Genomic DNA, 19677 nt, shown 5'->3' with positions numbered 1-19677 from the left:
AGAAAATCTCTTCATTGCCTCACACAAAGCAGTTATTAAATTCAGTCACAAGTCATAGAAGCAACATAACCTATTCTTACCCTTATTCCCTTGTGAAAATGTGCAGAATGCAATGAATCATCCCCCACCACTGTTTATCCATAGTATTTCAGGGGAAACCATCCATTCATTTTGGAAAGGTTTGAGTGTATTTAGGGAGCAAACTTTACTCTGGTTGGCCTGGGAGATGAAAGTAGATGCACACTTTCTTCATGCTACTCAACCAGATTCCCCATCTTCTGATGCCTTATTGAACAGATAGGGCAGCACTGTGCCCGCCCACCTTCAGATGATGTAGATGACCATGGTGGCTACTGAAGAGCTTTAGGCAAACGTTTCAACTCTACAGTACAAATGACTGTACTGGATTGATGTCATTTGTGCCAGTACTGGACCCCCAGATCAGTAAATCATGGTGATATAGGTGATCACAAAAACAGGCGTGTTAAATGCACTTAGTAACATTAAGCTGAACTTGAATAACTAATATAAGGTGAATGTTCCAGCCATCCAGCATAGTCACATTACTTTCAAATTGTTGAAAAGAAGAGAAGTATTTTTCTGAGAACTGTTTCCCCCCATATTTCCATATCTACCCTGCAGCAAGCAGCCAATCAAATCTTCAGATGGGAAAGGCGTGCATTACCTGCCAAATTCAGACACCCAACTCAGAGGAGTTCCTGCTGGGCATCTGCAACACTCACCAGCCCAACAGAGCTCAAATTGGGCTCTTTTTGTTCAGTGACACTTACTACAAACCATTAAATACTGGGAATCAAATAACAGAACTATGCATTAAACAAAAGCAGAAGTATTTTCTCTGCAAAAGGCAGCGTGTCCAACGTTAAAAGATCTTTATTTTTGGACCATCTCGCTTATTAAACCACAGGATGGCAGTCACCACAGAAATCTGACACACTGTCCTAGGGAAAACATGCCTCAGAGATTCTGAATAAATAAAGCTACAAAGCCCAAGTTATGTACAAGTATCTTGGGCAAAGATATTATGTTTACAAACCTATGTACAGTAAAACAAATGTAAACAGTCAATGCAGCAAAGGATATACAGAAAAGGGGCTGACAAAATCCAAGCTGTGAGTGGAAATTTGCCTTTGCCTTGCCTTTGATTCCCTTCTCCTTCCCTTGCTCTTGGGCAATTCTCACTAAACAGACAGAGCCCCACACCACAGCTTTCATAAAATAAGTAAAGCCAGCTACACAGGATGAAGCTGACTGGAAAGAAATGGCTACTCTGGTGAGTGTTTGTCCACTTTAAAAAGAATCAGCTTTGGTGAACAGATACCTAACTGCACAACACTTAAATTTCTTGTACTCCACAGATAAGATGCCACATTTCCATAGCCTTAGCAGGGGTGCTGTATCAAGTACCAAGACATCTCATAGTTTCATCAGGTGTATGGAAGGTCCATACTGTTCATTCTGTGTCCAAAGTCCATTAGCTGACCAGAGACATTTGGGACTTCCCTGCACTCCCTTGAACAGGATCTCACTTAGGCACACAAGATCGCTGTGCTTTTCTTTGAGGAAGGGGGGGCAGAATAGAGGTGGGGGCATTGCATCAAAACAGGCCCAATTTAGCCACCGTGCAAAATGATGGAGTGAGGGGAAAACAGAGAAGAAATGTGACTGGGCAAGTGCAACTCCAGCATCCCGTGAGACAAACATCAGGGGTGACCACGTTAAAGAACGTCCATTATGGAAACAGAGGAAAATAGACTGTATTGACATAAGGAGTACTCTGTGTGTGTGCTGGGTTCTTCTCTGGACAGCTTCTGGGTGTGGCAACACCCATTAAACTCCAGCAGGGGGCACTAACGGAAAAGTATTGCAAGCAGCTCTTCTCTTGTTCTTTCAAGAATTAATCTCAAGTTCCATTATGGCCTTACAACAAGCCACTCATACAATCAGAGGGAGCATGCCTGGTGCTGACGATGGCCTTGATTCTCCTAGACCTGGTGGTGCGCCTTGGTCAAAGCCGTTGACTGCCCTATAGAACAACAAGAGAAAATGGTTAACAAGTAGTACAGATAAGCAGGACTGCTCCAGTGCAGAAAGGTAAGGTACAAACTTAATAGCAAGCACCTCTTTATGACTAGCACTGTGAGGAGATGATCCAGAGATACCCCAAAAATATTATTGGTAAGATTCCAGCATTACTGCATGAGTGAACAAAGTAATCTCCCATTTTGCCAAACTCTTCCATTGGATGCGATGTTGGAAGAAGCATCGTCTGAGCAGACCAAGCATCACTTCATCCCAAGGAAAGGATGCCAGTTTACTCTCTAGAACCTTTGCCATAAAGGTACATACACAGCTCAGTCTTTTATTTCCATCATGGCAACTTTTAGATACAGTAGCCAGAGAAGAACTGAACACACACTGCCACATGTCCCAAAGTCAGGTCCAACCTCCCTGCTGCAACCGACAACAAGAGCGAAGATGAATGACAGAAAGACCAGAAGGCTCACAGAGGTACCTCTTTCTTATTGTTCCAGATAGTTATGTCAGAACATGATGAATCAAAAACAATGACTCAGTGTTTCTAATACTCAGATTTTGCAAATAAAGTTGTGATTATGTTACTTGATGAAATACATTCACCTAATGTGAATATTTTATATTGTCTTTCCTACAACTGGAAATCCCCTAGATTTTCTCTAGTGAAAGAAATAGAGAAGGATCTGTATGATGGCAATTGTGCTAAGAGAATGGACATGCTTTACTGGAAAGGACATGGGAGTGCATTAAGATTGCAAATCACATTACCTAACCATTGCATAATCTATCTACATCAAATGTTAGCATAAACTTCCATTATCCTCAAGATTTTGTACAGTCTTCAGTGCCAGATACTTATCGTTTGTGATTCTTCTCAGACTTTAAAAAATATTTGGGGTTTGGGCAGACGCTAAAATGCTGTGCCATGCAGGTGTATCCATCTCCTTGAGTTTTCCACATTTTCTTGTTTTACAATGTGGATTTGAAATTAATGGCACTTGTTAACATTTGATACACACAGTGCTCAACAATATGAGCAAAATATTTGCTCTCGACACTTCATGGTTGCACAAGTATTCACCCTCCTGTGCCAACACTTGTTATGTATATACACCTTTAGCAGCAAATATTCTTAGATAAGTCTGTCACATTTTGTGTATGCGGATCCTACAATTTTTGCCCATTCTTGGTGAAACTGCTCCCGTTCTGCTTAGTTGGGTGGGATTATTGTTAAAAGCCATTTTCAAGTCTTGCTACACATTTTCAATTTAGCTAGGGGTCTGGACTCTGACTGGGCTGGGAAAGCAAGGATCTTGCTTTCAAATTGCACTAATGATATTCTGGCTGTTTGTTTAGGGTCATACCAGGAAGATGAACTTCTGTCTCAGTCCAAGGTTCCTTGCAGATCAAAACAGGTTCTTCCTTTAAAACTGCCCTGTGTGTTTCATCCTGATCTCAATCCTGACCAGTTTCCCAGTCCCTGCCAAAGCAAACAGCCCCATAATATAACATTGCCACTACCATGCTTCTCCGTGGAACAGAGTGCAGTTGGCTTTCTGAGATATAGTGTGCTCTACAAGGCCATAAAGTTCCATTTTGCTCTCATTAGACCAGTAAACCTTTTCCTATGTCTCTGTTTTTGCAAACTCTGAAGAGGCTTTGATATACATTTGTCTCAGCAGTGACTTTCTTTTTACTGATCTTCCAGCCAAAATTTGTGGAGCAACAATGTGATAGTTGTCCCACAGATTATTTCTCCCACCTCAGGTGCCGATCTCTTGAGGTCCCCCAGTTACCACTGGTCTTTGCCCAATCACTGAGTTTTGGTGGATGCCCCTTCTTTAGGTAGAGTAGCAACTGAAATACATTATTTCCACTTTGTAATAAGGGACCTAATGGAGATTTCAGGGTTTGGGATTTTAAAAAATAATGTCCCATCCTTTAAGGGTGCTTCTGCCCAACTTTAACCCAGACTTGGTTTGATAGCTCCTTGGTCTTCATTAAGCTATTTGTGTAGATCTGCCCCCCCCCCAAAAAAAAAAAAAATGGGGGAGAGGCTTCCAGACACAGGCGCATTTAATCTTTAGTTAAGTGGCACTGGAACATGTAGACTCCATTCAACTACTTCTACGGCTTCTGAAGGCAGTGTGCTGCACCAGCAAAGCAGATGAACACTTGGGCAATCAACAAATACCAGCTTGTTTTTATTAGCTTCTGTGTCACAAATAAATTATTTTGCACCTTTGCGGTACTGAATACTTTGTGTATACCAAGAGCCAGTATGGTGTAGTACTAGGTTTGAGTGCTGGACTGGGACTCTGAGAGACCAAGATTTGAATTCCCTGCCAAGAAACTCACTGGGTGACCCTGGACCAGACATGTTCTTTCGGCCTCAAAGGAAGGGAATGTCACCTCACTCCAAACCTATCTACCCAAGAAAACCTCATGATTGATTCACCTCAGGGTCATCATAAGTTGGGAATCACTTGAAGGTCTACAACATTAAATTTAAATCCATTTTAATTCCAGATTGAAAAGCAACAAACTGTGGATAAATCAAAAGAGGAGAACACTTTTGCAAGGCACTGTACAAGACTGCCACTGATGTCATACCTAGAGTTCATGTTAAAAGATTATTCCAGCCATGTAACCGGTCCCACGTTGGATACAAGCTATGCTTGTCCATATTGCTCTAGATAGAGGCCTCATCACCACTATTACAAAATTTGCTTGGCACTGAGAAGAAAATCAATACAGGTACCTTTCTGGAATCCATTTCCCTGGCTTTAACAGTCACCTAAAAGTCAGTGTGGTGTAGTGGTTTGAATACTGGACTATGACTCTGAAGAACAGAGTTCCAATTCCCACTCAGGCACAGAAGCCCACTCAGCCTCATACACCCTCAGCCTCAGAGGAAGGTAAAGGTAAAGGCTCTCTGAAGGAATCTTGTGATAGGTTTGTGTTAGGGTTGTTGTCAGTCAGAAATGATTTCAAGGCACACACCAAACTGGCTTCTGGGAAAGCTGAGTTTTCCAGCTAAATAATGGTTAAGAACAACGACATCCAAAACCCACAGAACAGCAATATCTTCCTTGGGCCAATCAAAATGCACAAAATATCTGGCACAGTGATTCAAGTGGTCAAGACACTGACTCTTGATCAGCAGATAGGCAATTCAAGGCCCGGGTGCTGCATGATGGGGTAAGCTCCCATCACTAGTCCCAGCTTCTGACAACCTAGCAGTTCGAAAGCATGCAATGCAAGTAGATAAATAGGTACTGCTCCAGTGGAAAGGGAATACTGTTTTGTGCAACCATGCTGGCCACATGATCACATTGTCTCTGACAATGCTGGCTCTTTGGCTTAGTAACAGAGATGAGTACTGTCCCTTTTGATTGGACACGACTTGACAACCATGTCAATGGGGAATACCTTCACCTTTAAGCTTTCATAACTCCACTGGCTTCTTCATCAGGCAAAGATATTAAAAATCATATAGGAGAAAGAAAGAAAAATGATGAATGTTCACAGGCCTACATTTTGTTACGTGGATATTGTTGTTCTCAGTTAAGATGACACAGTGAGATATCCATGTAGGCAGAGGCCACACTGTTTTGTTTTGTTTTTTGGTTTTTTGGGGGGGCATTTGGGCTCTGGGAGAAAAAAGTTGTAAAGTCCAGGAAATTGGTTGGGCCAATAAAGGTATCACTGTTTTGTGGATTTTGAATGTTACTGCACTTTGCTGTATGCGCAACATGGCTATCCCAGTTATGTTTTCTGGATTTGAAGATACTGCATCTTAGCCACAACAGGCAAATCCTAAAGAGTGAGCCAAGGAACTGAGACTTAACAGTTTTGAGGTTTCTACTTCAAACAAAGATTTTAAAAAATCTAATTGGGACTTCATTTGGCATGTTATATGTAAACAACAACTAAATGTTTTCAAATGCAACAAAACCAAGGTTTCTTGGAAATTCAATGTTGTCTCCCTAAGAAAGAGGTGGGTAGCCTCATACAGGACAGAGGTAAGCTGGATCTCAAATAAGTTTTCTTTTCTGTTGCTAATAGAGTTTTATTTCCTGGCCTTTAGGCTAAAAAAGAGGAATTGCCTCTGCCTACACGGATATCCCTCTGTGCCATTTTAACTGAGAACAACATCTTGACAAAATGTAGACCTATGACTCTAACATGACCATTTTCCCCCTGTATCCTGTATGATTTATAACACCTTGACCTGATGAAGATGCAGCAAAACTTCAAAAGTTTGCATTGTGTATTCTATGCACTGTGGGTGACCAATAAAACTATCACTGTTTTATGGATTTTGGATGTCATTGTACTTTGCTATATGCCCAACACAGCTACCCTTGGATATGCTTTCTAAATAATGGTTGACAAACAACAAAGCTTAATTGTTTTTCCTTCATTGAAGCTAGCCTGAAGCAATTTAAGTTGTTTCATTCTTATGAGAGCCATACTAACCTAGCTGTATAAGGAACTGGGGCACAAAATGGGTCAAATTGAAGCCATTCATTTGACATACTATCTGCTCCTAGCAGGTAACTCCTGAGATCAACCATTTTTAGTAGATTTAATCTGTGGGTGCTTCAAGTAAAATCACCTTCTTCTCGCAGGAAGTTCATTAAAACCTCCCTCTGTCTTTTTGATACCACAGAACGCTGACCTGAGCAAATATTACATCCACATATGGAAGCCAGATCTCTCCCATGCTGACATCCCCTGTGGTACACCACTTTTCAGTAAAAAAAAGCAGAAATGGTAATATCTAGCATATTCTCAGCCATGTTCTTAAGTAAAAAGACATAGGACTTTATCGCACTGACAAAAAATTTGACTGCTTCCCATCAGGATACAGTTGTTTTTCAGGTTGCTACCGGGAATTATCACTCATTATTTGCTGCCAATACCACCAGGCGATTGCAACGTGCCTGCATTCTGGGTCCCAGGCACACTTCAGAGGCCGCTTTTCCAAGCGGGACCTTCCAAGCTTGGAAAAGTGGCCTCCGAAGAGCGGCTGGAATCCAGGATGCAGCCACCTGGTGGCAGCAGCAGCAGCAAATTACGTACGATAATTCCTGGTAGCAACCTGAAAGGCAACTGTATCCCATTGAGGAGAAGTTGGGTTTTTTGTTGGTGCAATAAAGTCCATAGTGTGTGTGTGTGGGGGGGGGGAATAATAGGGTGGAGACCTCTCCCACCCAGCTTCCATAGTATTCCACTAGAAATACTGACATCTGGAAGACAACAGAAAACACTGGACTGTTTTCTTTTGGAATGAGCACAGTGCTTTAAAATACTGCTTCATCTGTTATCGTACTCCCTCCATATATTTTTCATTTACAGCATAAGACAAGTATGTTCAACTTTCAAAGCCAACTTCAGATTCCTCCATTTTCTGCACCATGTGAAAGAAAATGGCGGTCTATATTAGGAAATGTACACACCAAACCAAATCAAGAAACAGGCTGACATGCAATCCATGCAAACTTTCAGTTCATTTAAGTCAGTGAGAGAGGGAAAAAGAAAATTCAGAATCTGAATCTACTAATCATCCAGAAATTAGTTCTGACAGTAGTATTTTACACATACATGTGAGGGTTCAAACTGGGTTTGACTTTGCTTATTTGTGGTATTTTAGCCCATGTGCCATAGGATTCAGTTACACGATCCTTGCTGCTTGTATGATGAAGACTAAAGTAAACATCATTTTATACAACAGCCAGATTTAGGAACAATCTTTAACAATAATCAATTAAAACAGAAAGAGTAATTCCTTCTTTTAATTTTAAAATAGTTCAAAACAGTTTGAAAGAGTGATAACCACTTGTGATATGTTCAATTACCTCATGATGCTGCAAGTTTTGTTTTTTGGTATTGTTTCTGGATGATGCTAACTATGGAACGTACACTTTTTAAACACTGGAACAACAAAAATTCCCTTCTCTGTACTACACAACTGATGTTCATTAAAACTAAAATATGATTAAATGTCCTAAGGGTTACCAGTTCCACCCCTGGATATATTTCCAAATACTGCTTGAATGTAACTTGAGTATAATTTCAAATATTTTAACATAACAAGCAAAATGCTTTTTATACCTTATACACAATACATTTTACATTACTAATTTAAGATTAAAACTGAACAGGCTTCTATTTATCCCAAATTTTCATTTTTCCCTGTTTCCAGAACCTGCAAACCTCTATTTAGGACACTGCTCAGCTCTGAGACAGATCAATTGTTCCATTCAAGTGGCATGCATAAAAAGGACAGCCCAAGAGATGAATACTACTCTAGTTACATAAAGCTGTATGTTAAGTTACATAACAAAAATCAATTCAAAGAACAGCCATAAGGTTACTATCTCAGCCTCATGGTCATGATGGCCAGCACACCCATCTTCAAGCATCAGGCAAGTGCACCACACCAAAATATTTCCATTACCCATGAAATATGCAGGGAATCTGACCTATCCAGAAAGAAGAGATGGAAACAATTCATATTAAAAAAACACACACACTATAGTTTGGCTTCAAGAATTCTCAAAGAGTGTGTGTGTGTGGTGGTGATCTAGTAAACACCACACTGTAATTTTAAGGCTAAAGTTGTCTAAAATCAAGCCATCAAAATATCAGCCATGTTTTGGGAACATATATAAACAAAATCTTTCACCTCACATTTTGCTTAAAGTGCACAAGGGCTGTGCTTGCACATTCATGCTTTCTGGCTATATTTCTGGTACTATCATTATCTGGGGAAGGTGTACCATAGACAGATTTTTAGCAGCAAGTACAAAGTTATCAAGATTTATTGTGCTTTGAATTGAGAGAGTGGATAATTAATTTCAATCTGATGCAAGGTGCAATCCAGGCATCATGTACGTCTGCCTTGGGCTGGGATCCAAAGAACGCTCTGCTAATGGTATTCCCCTTCTGAGAGAAAACTGAGCGCATTCAAGCTTGCGCTGAACAACACTACAAGCAAGGAACACATCCAAATGCACTCTTTTGACAAATCTAAAGGAAAAAGTCAGAACAGATATGAAATGTCATCTTTACCACTGCTCCATTTCATGAGGTGAAATTCTGTGCTGTAAAGGACATTGTCCAACTGAAATTTACTCTCTTTTCAACCTAAGCTATCAATTCTACTGAAGTTCTTTTTGGTTCCAACCCTCAACAGCTATATTATACCAGCTTCCTGTATAAGCAGTATTTAAGCAATAGGTGGTTCTTTGGGCTCAGTCAGCAGCACAGTATTCTTCCCACCACATTCTGGTGGCCACTCAGCTTCAGTATGCCTCAAGAAAACCAGCAATGCATACAACAACTAGTATAAGAGCAGCAAAGCCAGCAGTATAGCAGTGAGTTACCTCAGTCAGTCCCACCACCCAACTACAGGCTGTTCACAAGGCAGCAGCAGCAGCAGATTGGGTCGGGTTCACAAGCATACGAGGCTGCTTCAGGATCCAGCGACAATTAGGGGCAGGGAGAAGACTACAGGGGCTACAGAGAGAGAAAAAGAGAAAAGGGGGGAAGAGAAGAAAGGGCATGCCTGAGCTTATTTTACATGCCATGACAAGCTACAGCCCAATCCTAACCAACATGGCTGAGTTGGTGATAGCCACTTCAAAACGGAGGGCTCTGCTCAATGAAAATTGTTCAAAAATTGATTTGAGCAGGGGACAGTGCAGGGATAGGAAGGGGGAAAGAAAGGAGGTAAGAGGGAGGAGCACTGGAAGAGGCACATGATGGCACAGTGGTCAGCACAACTGTCAAAACTCAGAAAGAACTGGAAAATAAACCCAGCTTTTGATGCTCTTTCATCACTTGGGCACCCCTGCAGCCCAAGAAAATAGGCCATGTATGTCACAGTGCTGTGGCTCCACCAAAACTTGTTCTACTTCCAGGCAGCACTCTTATTTGCCATACTATCCTAGAGACAGGTGGCAGAGATCTAACTTCATAAAACATACAGCTACCTACTACTATTTCAACACTTATTTTGCTCTGTTACTTCCTATGCAAAGTTCTTGGAATCTAGATTAAATGGGGGATGACAAATGGAAGGGGAGGTTATGAACTGACAAATGAAGGACGAAGATCCATTGAAGGATTCCTGGTGGTTGCAGAAGTGCAGTTCAAGTGAATGAGAACAATTTGGGAAAAGCATTAGTGAAAGTGCCCTTAGTTAGGGACCTGTAAGAGGAAACTGGAAGAAGAGCCAGGCTGTTCCAGAGGATGCAGCAAGCACAGAAACAAGCAAAGACAGAAAAGTGAAAGACAATGTGGGACAACGTAAGAGGAATTTATGGAGAACACAAAGGACATACGGAAGATGAAAAATTATGACTGCACAAAGCAGTCCAGCAAACATGAGAACCTAATAAAGAGTGACATTTCCCACTTTATAATCTGCTTACTGGTCACAGCATGCCTCAAGATAGCAAGCATAGGTTTTAAGAAGCTTGCCTTGGGATTCAAGATCATGAATAAAAAGAAGTAGCCATGCCAGTTTTTTCTTGCAGCACTACTCAGCTGGAAGTTACACAAAGGCTGATATTCACAATGGCCCTAAATGCTTTTACAAGCACTTCCCTATCCTATTATGTGTATATTGCCATGATGTGCTGGGTCTACATGCTAGAGCAAAAACACTATTCTGCCAGGCATAAAACAACCAATGTTAACAGAGAATTTTTCCTTCCAGACTTCTAAATTTGATTTATTCTAGAATGAGGTAGTTGTTATCTGGTGTGTTTAATCTATAATTATTACCCCCATCTAGATTAGACTGCTATTATGCCATGTGTGAGGGGCTGCCTTTGACAGAAATCTAAAAATCCCAACTTGAAAGAATTGCTGGTGCAGGCTCATACAGCATATGATCTTCCACTGACTCACTTCCAATTCTTTCTTGAAAGAAATTACAAGTATTAATTTTGACCTTCAAACCATTAAACTAGCTTCCCCCAAGCCAGTGCCTTCCAAAAGGCTAGAGTGTAACTCTCTCAGCCCACACCAACATGATTCAAAATGATGATGATGGGAGTAGTCCAAAAGTACAGTAGCAGTTTAGAGAAAGTTGTCATAAACAAATTTAATTCAGAAAAAAAACAAACAGCTATCACCCTTAGACCCTTAAGAATTGTAAAGCATACCCCATCTGAAATATAGTAGTAAGGTTATATAGGACAGCGACTTCTTTGCAGTGCCACCAATTGAACAAGTTGCAATTTAGCCCAAAAAAGAACTGTGAGCAGTCACTTGAAGGTGAAGCATTCGACTCTTATGGAAATTCCCCTTCCACACTTCAAACTAGCTTTGAGGATGAGAAATCAACACAGCCTATCATATAGTGGGCCTTTCCATTACAGTACTCTTCTTTTTTTCTGCTGTGCAGTTTAATGCTATTGTTGATTAGTACTTACAGTGTTGATGTATTTTTATACCATTTCTAGAGTATCTTGTCATGTTGGAGACTATATAAGAGTGTGGGCATGTTTCAAATATCAAATAAATATATACATTTGTCTTAGGTACACTGACTGAAACCAAGCATCCTGATTGAAAAAGTAGAAATAAGGATAGCAATATGGCTGATAACTTTCTAGTCAGAATCTTACAAACACAGGAGGTAGGCACAACCCTTCTTCCCAATCCAACAGCTTCTAACTGGACATACTATTGGAAGTACAATGAAACAAAGACTAAATGCTTCACATATTTAACTGATGACAGCTATAGACCCAGTTCTTCATTTACAAGTCTCTAATCCTGGGAGAAAAGCAAAGTTGAAATGCCACAATAAGTCAAGCAATTCTGACCTTGCATTCTTGAAAGTGATTTATCTCCTATTTGCTAAGAACAATTTCCCAACACGAACATAAAGCTATGAAGGACCCATTATGATTTTCTACACTTTCCTAGCAATACTACCAAAGTAGACACCATGAAAGCTGAGATTTCCACCCTCGAAGAGAAAATGTATCTTATTCTTTGGTTTAACAGTACAAAACCCAGCACATAACAGTGGATTATGTGCTTCCCAAGGACAATAGTCTGTATTGAAAGACTGGCTATGGGCCAAAGCTATAAAGCTTTTGCTTATAAGAATATAACTCTGCAAACCAAACCTGCTTGGAACCTCATGCACAAGCAAACTTACGCTTTGTCATAGAATGTCGTATGTCCTGAGTGACAGAACTTCATGCCATTGCTGTTGATCATGCTGCTGTTTATGTTCCCTGAAACATAAGATTTCCGTGATGCCTGATCCTTTGCAAAGTTTCTACAAGCAGCTAATTTGGATTCCAAAGCCTGAGAAAGGAATAAAAAACAGAGCTCTTTATTAAGTCTTGATGAAGAAAGAACCGTTTGTACAATAATTTCCTGTGGAAGAGGGGACAAACATCGTAAATGTAGGTTGGTCTGCTCCTTTCTCCATAGGCAAGAACACATAAGCCTTCTGCAAGTGTTCAATACAACCATCCCACAAGGCCAGTGTGTGGCAGCTCAATGCTCCAGAGGCAAGAGAAAGTAAAAAGGAAGGTATTTTATTACTAAAAGGGGGTAACTTTAATACATATTTAACACTTCCTCAAAATTCACTAATATGCCTCCATTTCTTCTGTCTAGGAACAAAGGCTATATCAGACAGAGACAGTCTATCTGGCTAAAGAAGATAGGGAAGATGCAGGCAAAAATTAAGAGACACACATAGCAGGTAAGTCACAATTGACAGCCAGCCCTGTCCAGGCCTCCCTATTCATCCCTTTTTCCATAGGAAATGGTCATCTCTCACAGGCAAGTACAAACAGTTCTTTCCCTGTGGAAAGGGGAGGAACAACCTAAACAGGATATGTACCAAAGCTCATCTAGTTAGGTGGAAAGGTTGGCATGGAACTTGATGCAAGGGAAACAATATACGTTAGCCAAAAAGAGAGGGAAACAACAAATGATATACACAAATGTTTGGAAAAACAGAAACAAGGACGTATCTCATTCATAAAACATATATGTCTATATTCACAATATCGAAACTCAATGGTCACAAACACTCAACAGTATACACATGAATAACACTGTGTTCATTGTGAAAGTCAATAATGAACCAGGTCCATGAAATAAATGTATGCTGTTTTGGCAGTGAAATTTTTCTACTGCTATACCAACAGAATCCAATAAAAGGTCTGGGAAAAAATCATTGAAGATACTTGCAGCACAGTAGCATGAGGATGTAACATATAGTTTGTACTGGTAGGAAAAGTCCTTTTAAAGTCCTTTTGACAAATGATAATTTCATATCATAAAACTGACCTCCATCCCATGTTAATAACTATCTCTATTAATTGTATCCATACTGTATTTGAAATTATCATTTGTTATGTGTCTGTAATGAGTCACAATAAGTGTATTATTTTATATTTATCACAAATGTTATTAGGTTTGTAAAAAGAATATTAAGATAACAGTACATTCAGCTGTGTTTCAGGCTTACTTGTGGGATATATAGGATATTATAACTTTAGAAGATATACCTTTAAGAGACAGAATGTACCATTCAATCACCTGTAGCCTATTGTATAGGCAGAGTATATTTGAACATACAATCCTTGTAAATTCTTACCAGCAATCTTCTTATCAGTTCAAGCTATACTGCGTAATGGCATGGGTAAGCTATAACATTTTGGTCTAGGGATTTTGTCCTAAAATCGCATACACATTGTGTATTTTGTTAATTATGTAAATCACTGTACTAATTGTTGTTAACTTTGCACATTCAGAAGCATGGAATATATATTTGACCATATTAATCCGGCATAGAAAAACTCTATAATTCTGATGAAGACTACTTGAGTGTCAAAACGGCCACAAAGAACTCCGGAGGTAGCCGTCAAAAGGACTTTAAAAGGACTTTTGCTACCAGTACAAACTATATGTTACATCCTCAGGCTACTGTGCTGCAAGTATCTTCAATGATTTTTTCCCAGACCTTTTATTGGATTCTGTTGGTATAGCAGTAGAAAAATTTCACTGCCAAAACAGCATACATTTATTTCATGGACCTGGTTCATTATTGACTTTCACAATGAACACAATGTTATTCATGTGTATACTGTTGAGTGTTTGTGACCATTGAGTTTCGATATTGTGAATATAGACATATATGTTTTATGAATGAGATACGTCCTTGTTTCTGTTTTTCCAAACATTTGTATATATCATTTGTTGTTTCCATCTCTTTTTGACTATTGTAGTGTAAGCTTGCTGCTCGTTGTTTGTGTAAACAATATACGTTGTCATCATTAGGCCCTGCAGAAGTGCCAAGGGCAACCCATCTGACTGAATAGCCCCCCTGATCAAGGTGATGGCTTTCCTGATGCTTCTAATCCTGTCTAGTAGAAGACTCACAGTGCCAGGAAGAAGTCAGGAAGTCACCTGGTTGAATCACTTGAAGATTCAAGCTCTTGAGATTCTCCATCCTGAATTGCTACTTCTTGATGAACCTGTTCACCCTTCTCAGGTTCAAGATTGCTGGCCATGAGCTGTTTTTCTAGGGGACCAGAAAGATATTGGAGTAGCATCCCTTCAAGTATTTTATTGCAGCACTTCCTTTATCACTCCATCTGGGTCTTCAGTGGGAGTTAATGTTTGAGAAGCTTCTTGGAGCTGGATGAGTTTCCATTAAGAGGCATTTGAGCAAAGTCAATTTTATAGCCCTGACAGATGGTACCTAGCCCCCACTGGTCTGAAGAAGTTGCTTCCATATGTTTGTGAAATACTACAACCTGTCCCTACTAGCCTGTTGGTTCTTACACTGTCCTCTGCCTGAGGAACCTGCCTGAGGTTTTGCCAGGTAATGCTGCTGCCTGGGCTGAGGCCTCTGTTCCGCCCACTGCTGCTTGTAAAACTCTAAAGTCCTTGAGCCAGAGTGAGAAAAGACATTTTCTCTGGAGGAATGAATGGAAGACTGGCCTTGTCTCAGATGTCTCCTGCCTTCCCCTCTTCCTTGTGTGGATCATGACTTCCATCCATTTTGAACCCACCAGGACTAGGTCCAGTACCTCACTGAAAAGCTTGACTAGTTCTTCAACCACACCTGATTTTTCACTGCCATGGCAGAAGATTGAGCCATAGCATTGAACTGGACAGGGAGAGACCATCAGCAGCTTGTTAACACTCTGACTTACCTTTATCTACTTGGAAAGAATGGTCTTGATCAATTCCTTGGCCCATAGCAGAGCCTCCCCAAATACAGAAGTGGAAGTCATAAGAGAAGGGAGTGGGTATGCCCTCAAGAGGGCCATCTCCACTAACCTATCCTTTGAGGGAGTCTTCTCCAACCACAACTTCTCCCAACCACAACTGGGACATGCTGGCCATTAGCAACCATTCTCTGCTGCACTGGAGCAAGTCAGGTTCCTGGCATTCGGGTGTCTTAACTGGCATGCTGATGCCTAGAGTTTTAATTGCTTCTTTAACAGGATATTGAAATCTTCTATTTGGAATAAGCAAAAGGATGAGGGTGAAGTGAGGCTATCCTGCTCCTCTTCAGAATCAGTGTACGTCTTCCTGCCTATAAAACCAGTTTACAGCTTGGTCTTCTTCAAAACCCAACAAGACTGCCGAGGTGTCCTGCCAATGCCTCTTGTGAAGTAGTAATTCCCCTGAAATGTCTCCCTGGTCATCATAAACTGTGGTCTCTAGTCAAGGGACTAGTCATACATGTCATTCATGCTAGCTCTCTGAGGCCTTCTTAACATGACTACCTCTCAGCTTACTGGAGGGTTAGTTGCGGTAGAAGCAATGGTTGCAGTGGAAGACTGGAAGAGAGAGAGGGAAGGACTGGCTGCCCTGTTCCCTCCTGTTTCTGAAGTCCTGGGATTCACAACATAGCCTCTTGCACCTAGCTGCTCCCCAGCCCAGGGTGCACTGATGGAGGGGGGAAAGCACATCATGGCCTGACAGATCAGATCCCTCAGCCAGGACATGAAATTCATGGTGGAGGGGCTCAATGTTTGAGCTAGGCCGACACTGCTCTGGCTGCAAAACCTGCAGCTGCACTTCTGACCCTATTCAGTGCTGGCCTGAGAATGGGGAGCTTTCCTGGGCCGCAGAGTGCAAGAGAGTTCAATTTTTAAGTGGCTGTTTTGGTCTCCCCTGAGCCTCTGACATCCAGCAGCTGAACGGAAAATTCAGCAGTAGTGGGGAGGGAGGATCTCCTCATGGCCACCAGTTCTCTGGTTTGCCGAGGAATTCCATCACTATTCTGGGCGCTTCTCTTCATGATTCCTTTCCCTTCCACATGGCTGTCAAGTAGGGGTGGCAGATCTGGACTAACTAGAGAAGATCAGAAAGGAGAGTGTTTCAAAGGTTGCTTTAAAAAAAGATTGAAGGAGAAGGAGGAAGTAAAGGAAGAGAAAATATCCCCTGAAAATGGCATCCAGAGTGGAGCAAAAGAAAAATGTGTGTGTATGGAGAAAGGGCAGGAATGAAGACTGACTTTGCGGGAGGGTTGCACCATCTATTGGATGCCCTGGGAAGGCTTATTCATTCCTGCATACATAGAAAGGGGCAGACCAACTCACATTCAAGATGTTCCTCCACTCTCCACAGAAAAGTAGGTAAAGCAGAATCAACATCAGCAGAATCAACACAATAAAAAGATTGAAGAATGACTTAAGGTCAAAATATTTGCAGTGGGACATCACCCTCCACTTCTAGCACATTTAGTAAAAACCTAAACCCATGGTTTTCACACTCTAATCTTCCAGGTGTTTTAGATATTAATGACCAGAAGCCCCAGCAAGTCAAATATATCCAGAGGGCCAAAGTCTGAGTGCCACTGCCATAAACAGCTGCCACTCACTAAAAACCATCCCTAAAAATCTTTGAAAAGTAGTGAAAATTGCAATTTGCACACTTTAACAAGCCAAAGCTCTTACCCCAACCTTTCTCAGGAGATCACCCACAATGTTCAGAGCAGATATCCTGGCAGAAGGAGTAAGGGGACTGGTACCAAAGCCATTGGGAATAGCTGCAAAATATGTAAAAATAACATGATTAGGGGCCAGCAGAAATGCAATTGTAAGCCTGCCATCTGATCAAGCTTTTATGAGAGCATCTTTCTGGGAGCATTTTACTAGTATAGTATTTCTGAAGCCCACTTCTGACCAACAGTCCTCAAATTCCTTATTCCACATTCTCTCAATGTCTGCATTTCCATTATATAAGACAAGATTTTGTAAGAAAAGCATGAACAAAGGGTTAATAAGCCATAGAAAATACACAAGGACGGTGATGATTCCTTATGTGACTCAAATACCGTTCACTAATTTCTACAATGATTAAGACTAGTCTAATATTTTTAGGACACTAAAGCTATAGCTACGCAAAGAAAAAAATACAGCAGTGGTGTAAATAATCAAACCTGGTTCTATATTCATATCCAATAAATTGTTCTTAACTTATTTTTCATAACATTTACATGTGAGTTCTACCTTTCGGAGATGGAAAGCTGTTTTCACAGCTTTTCCCAACAGGTGTTGCTGGCAAAGAGAGTGAAGCTTGGACAGCAGAATCCATCTTCTCACAGTCCAGGGTTGGAGAACTAGGAGCTGACTTCCTTGTTACTTCTTGTTGTCTTTCCCGTACTGCTAGTTCTTGCCTTAAATCTGTACGGAAAAAATATTGCAGATATACATGACTTAGCATGAAACAAACACCAATTTATCCTTCAGTTCTACTTGTTCCCCAGCAATTCTACACCTCAGATCAGATGTCCAAGGTCAAATATAAGCTACAAACAGAATACCGGCTGAAACTATATGCCACACTCTCATAGCTTAAATATAGCCATAGTTTACCCTAAAGCTGTTAGTCATCAGTAAGAAATCCCCATTATGTGTCAATGCACAGTACATGCCACAATCAGTAGCTCTTAAGCACATTCTAAGTATCTGCCCCCACTCAGCATTTTCTCTGTAGAGGAACATGGATACAGCAGGCTACCAGTTTTGATATCAAGAAAGCCTAATGAATGCACATCTTATAAATAAAAAATCAAATTGCCTGATACAACCACACATTCAGGTTCTGCTCTTCACTTTCTTGGTAGCTAAGACATCATTTCGGTAAATGTCAGAAACCTCAAGTGTATGCAGCAAACCCACGTGTGTGCATGCACATGTGCTTGTGTGTACACACACACTGCCCAAATTACAAGCAAAGACAGCATACCCTATCAGAAATGACAATTCTACAGCAAAGTCTTTTTAGTGTCTTATGTCTCTGTGTAGTTCTGTGTGTGTGAGCACACATCTTCAAATGATCTGTTGACTTATGGCAACCCCCATGAATTTCATAGGGTTCATCCTCAGAGATGGTATTGCCATTCCTTTCTTCTGAATATAGCCTACAGCACCTGGTATTAATTGGCATTTCCCCCTCCCCCTACAAAATAACAAAAACATTTGACTGGGTATAGGTACATAGCATAACACTTAGTTTGACTCAAATTGGGGCTCTGAAAGTGAGGAGAAAAGTCTCTTCTCATCTGACCCTAGCGTTTTTCTTCCCACATTTCCCCAGCCTACTTTGGGGGACAAAGACTGATCATACTGCCTACGGGCATCCATGAATCCTGAAGAGGGATTCAGGCACACTTTCTCAGGCAAACTACTTTAAGAATTAACACTGGACTTCTTGGGCATAATATCAGAATACTGCCATCTACAGACCCATTGATCTCTATACTGCAGCTCATTTTGAGAAATGTTCCAAAAACAAAGGATTTCCCAAGATTACAGAGATGCCAGGAAACAGGGGTTTCACATCAATTCTAGTTTCCACTCTCTTTCAGAATATGCAGAGTATACTGCATGTAGATGCTGTGACTCTGATAAGCAACACTGTTAACACTATTTGATGATGAAGTCCAAATCTTATTCTGCTGCATAGTGTGCCCCAGGCAGAAGCTTGCCTGAAGTTACTGTAAGAGAAAATCTAGTAACTCTCATTTTGCTGTTTCCATGAAATATTTACTAAAATATTTAATACATTATTGCTTGTTTACAAGTGCATAAAAGGTCTTATTTATCCCTTCACTAGGAGGTGGACTGCAACCTCTGACAGCCACACCATATCTTCATGAAAAAACAAAAACAGCAGTTGTTCATCAAGCTGTACCTCTTGCTTCATCCTTCAGCCTCTGTACAGAAACCAGCAGAGATTCTTTATCATCTAGCTCGCTTTCCAAAAAGGCATTTCGCTCTATGGCCTGATTTAGCCTTTGTTCAAAATCTTCCAAGGAAACAATTGTGGCTCTAGGGGAAAAAAATCAATAAAATACAGATCTTCAATACATATGTAATGACAGAGACAGATGTACATAACAATAATATATATTACATAATATTTTATAAGTATTTCTTATTATTATTGTAGTTGTTATTGTTTCTATAAATCAAGGCAAGGAACAACAAAAGATTAAGATATAATAATAATAATAATAATAATAATAATAATAATAATTTGTATTTCGCTTTTTTACAAAGGAATCAAAGTGGAGTCCAACAGTATAAAAAAATGTCAAAC

At 40.5% G+C, this 19677-nt stretch overlaps 1 protein-coding gene across 7 annotated transcripts in view; it reads right to left on the bottom strand.

Annotated features, from left to right (window-relative positions):
* Positions 1-871: 871 nt before the first annotated feature.
* Positions 872-19677, bottom strand: part of NDEL1 (nudE neurodevelopment protein 1 like 1) — a 42156-nt gene continuing 23350 nt past the window's right edge. For 4 of the 7 annotated variants that reach the window (XM_089533906.1, XM_089533936.1, XM_089533919.1 and 1 more), the window contains exons 5-10: positions 19270-19406; positions 17583-17756; positions 17028-17119; positions 12248-12399; positions 9453-9585; positions 1961-2047 (exon numbers count right to left, since the gene is read on the bottom strand). In XM_089533906.1, coding sequence (XP_089390032.1) covers positions 9486-9585; positions 12248-12399; positions 17028-17119; positions 17583-17756; positions 19270-19406 — 655 coding nt within the window. In that variant the 3' untranslated portion in view covers positions 1961-2047; positions 9453-9485. Of the gene's footprint in view, positions 2048-8524; positions 8550-9452; positions 9586-12247; positions 12400-17027; positions 17120-17582; positions 17757-19269; positions 19407-19677 lie in introns of all 7 variants that reach the window. The other 3 variants (XR_016281988.1, XM_089533951.1, XM_089533945.1) reach the window with 3 other exon arrangements.

This window comes from Sceloporus occidentalis, unplaced genomic scaffold, assembly GCF_023333645.1.
Source record: "Sceloporus occidentalis isolate IW3139 unplaced genomic scaffold, rSceOcc1.0.p SCAF_1, whole genome shotgun sequence".
NCBI lineage: Eukaryota > Metazoa > Chordata > Lepidosauria > Squamata > Phrynosomatidae > Sceloporus > Sceloporus occidentalis.
Note: the sequence above shows the minus strand (reverse complement) of the source record. Positions and strands in the feature narration are given on the sequence as shown.